The sequence below is a fragment of the Podarcis filfolensis genome, assembly GCF_964270895.1.
Source record: "Podarcis filfolensis genome assembly, chromosome: 7".
Lineage (NCBI taxonomy): Eukaryota > Metazoa > Chordata > Lepidosauria > Squamata > Lacertidae > Podarcis > Podarcis filfolensis.
The window spans coordinates 73419017-73425825 of record NC_139603.1 but is presented as its reverse complement, the minus strand read 5'-3'; the positions used below and the strand labels follow the sequence as shown (position 1 = coordinate 73425825).

Below are 6809 nucleotides of genomic sequence, written 5' to 3'. Positions count from 1 at the left end.
CTTCGCTGTCGAAAAAGAGAGAAAGAGAAAGAGAGATGGAGAAGCAGCTGAATTAAGCTCCTGCTTGTTTGTTTCCTCGGGACTATTGTGGTTTGGTTTGGTTTATATATATATATATAGAAAAGCAACAACCAGATGATTCTTTCTGACGACCAGCTTTTTTCCCTAAGCCAAAACAACAAAAAACATCAACAAGCATTCTCCCTTTAAAAAAAAAAAAATCATCTGAAAGAGCGGGGAGAGAGAGAGGAGGAGAGGAAAGACGAAACGGAGCCTCAATAGCCACCGAGCGGCTGTGGAGAGTTTGGAGGCTAAAGCCCGCGCGTCTGGTCAATTTCGAGGCGCGCCTGGTCGATTTCGAAGAGCGCCGCAGCTCCTGAGATTTTTATAATATATATCGTATTGCTATTTTATTTTTTATCAGCAGAAGGGGGCGGCTAGTGTTGGCCAGGCGCTCCAGGCAGCCCCGGGCTGCCTAGCATAGCTGAGCTGGCGGCAGGCGAGGAGCGGAGGCCCCCTTCCCTCGAGCTCGCCTGCGCCGAGAGCCTCGCTGCCCCCGTCGGAGAGATGGTTGAGTCCTCCTCGTCAAGGTTGCTGTGGTATCCCAGAAACACTGTTCACTCGGAGCTGTGACCGCGCACCATCAACACACACACACACTCACACAGCTCCGCGCAAACTCCGCCACTGCGCCTTGGACCGAGGCAGGGGAGGAGGAGGAAGAAGAGGAAGGAGAGAAGGAGGGAGGGGGGCGCGACGAAGGCGAGCGGGCAGGCAGCTCCGGATCCGGGGAGGAAGCTCGCTCCGCTCCTCGCCGAAGAAGAACATGCAAAGGGTCTGCTGCTGCTGCTGCAAAGGGGCCACCTGGCCGAGCCAAGCCGCCGCCGCCGCAGATCTGGGGCGCAGGGGATGTAGGAGATGCAGCCGCCCGGACTTGTGCATCTGGGGCAAGATCATGGGGATTAAAAGTGGATTTACCTTGGGGAACCTCGTCTTTTTCTGGATGCTCTCCTGTGTGAAAGGTAAGGGGCGCGGGGCAAAAAAAAAAAAAAAAAAAAAAGAGAGAGAGAGAGAAAAGGGAGCCCCCTTTTTGCCCATCGCCACCATCGATCGCCCAGTGAAGGGAAGAGAGGGGGTATTGAAATATATAAATAATCGTCGGTGGGGGGTTTGAGGAGAGAGAACTGTGTTTTTGCCAAGAAGGAGGGGTGTGTGTGTGTGTGTGTTGTGTGTGTGTGTGGTTATAGCTTTGTCCTTTCTCAAGGTTTCCCCATGATTACACTGATGGTTAGTCTTATGAATGTGGCTTTCTTGCTGGGGGTTGATGTTGCTGCTTTGCAAAATAAATGATCTCTGGAGAAAGCGAGGTGAGGGAGGAGGGGAGGGAGGAGGGGGGTTGGGGTTTTTTAAAATATATATATATATATACCAGGCTCCCTCATCTGCGATAGGAAATGCAATTTGCTTGCCAAGGCTGGCGTTCAATGCAGTGACTGAAACTGGTGCCCAATAAATATTCTTGCAGTATGCTCAATCAGAGACGTGAGTTGGGTCCTACAGCCTCTTAAACGAGTGGATATTCCGACAGAATTACCGCTGGAAGATTCCTCTCCCCCTCTTTTTTCCCCTTTGCCTTGAGACTATTTTTTAGGAAAGGGGGGGGGGAGCGACAAATATACAGAGTGAAGGAGATTACTTGATGTTCTTGCTTTTCCCCCTTCTTCTTTTTTAAAAATGTGGTTTCCTTCTAGACAAACAAACAGATTTTGGCTGAGAAGCACACAGACCCATTTGCCTTGAATGATATTCTTTTCCTTAATGCCGATAAAGACCCATTTCATAAGGAAAGTTGAGAGATAGATAGAAAAGGAAGACAGAAGGACTTTAGCCAACCATGACTATAGCTTGGCGTTTTGAAGGACTCAGCTTCATTATTATTATTTTAAAAAAACAAAACAAAACCATAAAGCATCTTTGTGGGCAAGATCTGTCATGGAGTGCAAAGATTTAGCCTTTCCCCCTCCTCGTTTTGATTTAATGAATGGAGGTGGGGTGCAGAAGGTTCTTGGGGTAAGCTTTTGGGAGATGTAGCAGAAGGGCTAGGCGTGAGAAGGGAGAATGGCATCCCATAAATTAGACTAGGATGGATGAATCGGTACTTTGGAGAGAGGCATGCTTTCAAATTGGGGGATCCTGATACAAGCATTGTATGGCTAGAGGCAGATAGTGTATCTCTTCTTTGGGAATCCTTCTTGCAAGGAATGCATGCATCTCCCCCACTCAGAGAGAGAGAGAGAGAGAGAGAGAGAGAGAGAGAGAGATAGAGAGAGATGAGGCTCCTTGGGAGTTTGAGGAATCTTCAGTTTGGAGTCTTCCATTCCCACTGGACAGTTTGGCTTGTTCTTTTCGGTTGAAAAGGAGCTTGCTTTCCCCCCTCTTCTCCTCTCCTCTCCTCTCCTCTCCTCTCCCCACCCCCGAAATTGAGCTGGGTCTTTTTTATGAAACACTTGATTGTCTTGATTCGCAGCTGGTTCAGTCCCCATTTGCATGGAGGGAGGGGTGAAGGGGAGGAAGGACCAGGATCATTCAGGGTTGCCTAGGGCTGCTGATGCTGGGGGGTAAGGGATTTACCTCATCCCCCTCCCTCCCCGCTCCAGCCCAGGCTGGGGAGGGAACATGCCTGGAATTTTAATGCACCTTCTAATTACAGAAAGCTTGTCCGGGTTTGTGGCCATTGACGCAATCTGCTCCTCCACCATCCTTTGCCCAATTTCTTCTTCTTCGGAGAAATGGTTCAGTAGGGAGATCGAAGGACCATTTATTTAGAAGGGGTGGGTGGGATGATGTGTGTATGTGTGAATGTAGGTGTGTTGCCCTGATTAGGGGGGGGGACCTCTAATTAATAAACATTCTCCTATCTCTTTTGCCCTCCCATTTCCCTGTGCGTGACTTGCTTGCTTGAATAATACACAACAGAGATACACAACCTGTGTCTGATCTCTGGGGGCTGGGAGGAAACACACACACTTCAGAGGATGGATATTCTGCTTAAATGGATGACACAGAGGAAGACCTGCCTTGTAACTATGGGTCGCATGGAGGCAGCATCCTACAGAAATTAATAGCACAGGTGGTTTTTCTGGTCTGTACTGCTAAGATATATACACACACCAATGCCAGGGAGCGATGGTTGGTGAGCAATTTTCAGGCACTTGTTGAACCAATGTGACACCTTTGGGAGAAGGTGGGGAGGGGAAATACCACTGGACGCTGCACCTGTTCAGTGGCAAACACAGGGCAGGTTTGCATATGCACAGTCATCACTTGATGACTGCCGCCTCAAGGGATGACTGGCAATGTGTGAATAAGACATCACAAATCCCGTACCACAGACAGTTAGGAACGAACACGTCACATGGTGTCAAACATCACGCTTTTCAATGGACTCATTTCACTTCCTACATGGGAAGTTCTCCATCACTAAGTAATGAGAAATTGTGTGAGGTGCATGAGTGCGTATTTATGAGTCCATGTGCAGCCTAGGTAGAGTTCTTTGTGGGATTACACCACCTCAAAGGAGATGGGGTGAGAAGGTTTTTGAAAATAGACTTGAAAATGAAGTACAGAACAAAAGTTTGAAGGAATTGCTACTTTTAATTGACAGGTGGTGATGGTGGGAATGTTTTGGTGTAATTAAGCAGAGGGCAAAGAAACAAGGGGAGCAATTGGTTAGCACATCCAGTGAAAAGAACAAGCAGCAATAGGTTTAGGCTACAGGGAGGCACATATATCTGCTACTACTCACACTACTAGCAGTAGTAGCAGCAGGAGCAGTGTGAACAGTGATGCAGCTAGGTGATTTTAGACCCGGACAGGCAGCATGCTGGAGCGAGGCTTCAGATGTCCTTGTGTATTACATCAGTTTGTGAAGCACACAAAATTTATTTTATTTTTCCACCCTACCATTGCATGCTTCCGTATACCTGAGCAACAAAGAAACTTGAAGCGGTTAGCCAAACCTGATATATATATATATATATATATATATATATATATACACACAAGAATGAAATGTAGCCCTGGATGCTAAACAGAAATGCATTTACCTTGTTATAAGCACATTTTTTTGTGTGACAGAAAAGAATCAAGTATATTTTAAAGTCAGAATGATACAGTGAGTCTCTGTAGCCACATATGTGCACAGCCAGCCATCTCCTGACTTTAAAATGTGTTTTGAAATAAGAAGGAAGGGATGTGGTGGTGACCAGAATGAATCTTGTTGGGCCCTGGAATGTCCATGCCAGCCCAGGCACTGATGCTGGGCCTGTTTGCCTTTTCCCCCATCACCCACTGCTTTCTGTGTGGAGCTACCTCAGCTGTAGAGCTTTGGGCTTCAGCCCTGAGGTCCAGCTCTAGTTTCATTTCAGTGGGGTTGACTACTAGTAAGGAAGCATAAGATTGCAGTATGATTTCAATTCATTATACCATTAATATTTGAAGCAGAGTTCAATTCTTCACAAAAGAATAATGGTCAAGAGGCAGTCAGATAATGGTGCAAGGCTTTAATGAATGAAAGGTAGGGCAAAGCTGTGTGGCTGTAGAAAGGCTTTGTTAAATTAAGTAAATGGGTCTAACTCTGGTGTAGCTGTGACATGTGACTCTTCGATCCCACCCCACCATGTGCTTTCTGAGTCCCATCCAGACACTGGCTTAAAATTCACTGTGCATACTGTTGTTGGCTTCAGCAGGAAGCAGATGGTACCCTAAAGGTTGCCCCCACAAGCACCTTTTACTGTTTTGCTGGACCGTGCATGGATATGACTATTAAACATGGTTCTTTAGGCATGCCATCCCAACCCCTTGCAGCTGTGATTGAGTTCTTTGTCTAGCCTTTGACGTACAGTCCCTGCAGTTAGAAAAAGATGACCTTTCATCAGTTTGATTTATGTACTTATTATGTAAAGAGGGTCTTCACCTACCTTTTGTGTTCCCTGATAATATAGGACAATGGAAAGGGAGACTGGACATTTAAAACTGAAGGAGGTGAAGCAAAGAGGACTCCAAAGCCCTGTGCTTCATCATGTGGTTTCCCCCCATAACCTTCTGCTTCCCTTCTACCTTGTTGGTCACATCTGTGGTCCCAATGAGCCCTCAATGGTCCCATTGGAACCATAGTTCCATTTTAGAACACATGATTTACATGCAGAAAAATCTAGTTCAATCTTTAGCATCTCCAGCTAACAGAATATCAGATACTAGGGGGAGGTCCACTTGAGAAGTTCATGAGCTACTGGTCTCCAGAAAGTTCAGAGTTAGATGGACCAGTATTCTGGCTGAGTATAGGGTTGCATCTTGGATTCAGTCTGCAAAAGTGATCTCATATTACAGATGGGAAATTTGCAGCCTTCCAAAATCTGTTAGACTTGTTTCCATCAGCTCCAGCTAGCATAACTTTAAAAGAGGATTAGACAAATTCATAGAGGATAAGGCTATAATGCCTACCAACCATAATGGCTATGCTCTGCCTCCATGGTTGAAGGCAGTGTCTTTCTGAATTCCAGTTGCTTAAAACTACAGGAGAGGGGAGTGCTCTTGTGCTTGGGTCCTCCTAGTGGGATTCCTGCAGTCATCTGGTTGGCTACTGTGATAGCAGGAGGCTGGACTAGATGGACCATTGGCCTGATCTAGCAGGCTCATCTTATGTCCTTATGTTAGAATGGCCAGTGGTCACATATGACAGACGTTCCAGTCGAGTAATGTTTGGGTGTCCACCACCTTGCCCATATGTATATTCGTCAAACTAAAAACATCTTCTTTCTGACTGAACTGAAAGAAATGTCTTTTAACATGGTCGCTGCATCCTACAAGCTGAGCTGAAGAAAGTGGCAGATCTCTGCACTGTAGGCTAAATCTGGTTTAATAGTTCTGTATCCTTTTTCAGGGACTCTTAGCAGCTGCAGTTCTGTGTGACCAAAGCTAAGGATCTCTAAGCAGCTGAGATAGCTCCGTCAGTGGGACATGCAGCTCTTAATCTCAGGGTCATGGATTTGAGCCTCATGTTGGGCAAAAGATTCCATCTTTGCAGGGGGTTGGACAAGATGAACCTCATGTTCCCTTCCAACTCTACAATTCTATGATTCTAAAAGAAATTTCCAAGATTCCTTTGGAAATACCCTGACAGTTAAAGTGATGCAAAACCAATTCGCTTTGTAGTAAAGATCTGTCCCAGTTCAGTTTTGAGAATAGTAGTGTGTGGGATTTGCTATTTATGAATCTTTATTTCAGCTGGACTCTCATGTCTCCACAATTATCACTCCAAGCCTTTAGTTTTCCCAATTGGTAATAATGGTGATGTTTGGCGGCTGAAGATCCCAAATCCTTGTTAATTGTATTTCCTTCAAATGATGTGGCATTTGGGGGTGCCATCAAATCCATCAACTTCATGATAATGGCTTGGAGTGCCATTGAATGGTTTTTAGACCATGATTTTAACAAGTAGGAATCAATAACATTTAACAGTGGTGATGAAGTCTGTGTTTGCGGTTGGGCTTTATTGGTTGGCCTAAGCTCTAAAGCATTAACACACTCCACAGGAGGACACTAGAAGAATTTTTCTGTGTGTCTATGGAAAGGCAGACATAACTACACAATGATATAGACAGTTCTGTATGCATATTTTATATCTCTCTTCGTTGCCTTCAAGACTGCATCGCTTCAGCCCTGCTTCAATGGCATGACAGTGAGAAGGGCTGTTACCCAAAAATGTCAATCAGTGTGGGTGCAAGAGGATTAAAAAGAATATTAGATAT

At 45.6% G+C, this 6809-nt stretch overlaps 1 protein-coding gene across 5 annotated transcripts in view; it reads left to right on the top strand.

The window, feature by feature from the left end:
* Positions 1–258: 258 nt before the first annotated feature.
* The window catches only part of CSMD3 (CUB and Sushi multiple domains 3), a 584373-nt gene continuing 577822 nt past the window's right edge, over positions 259–6809 (top strand). For 2 of the 5 annotated variants that reach the window (XM_083621789.1, XM_083621788.1), the window contains exon 1: positions 263–1022. In XM_083621789.1, coding sequence (XP_083477915.1) covers positions 827–1022 — 196 coding nt within the window. In that variant the 5' untranslated portion in view covers positions 263–826. Of the gene's footprint in view, positions 1023–6809 lie in introns of all 5 variants that reach the window. The other 3 variants (XM_083621791.1, XM_083621790.1, XM_083621792.1) reach the window with 2 other exon arrangements.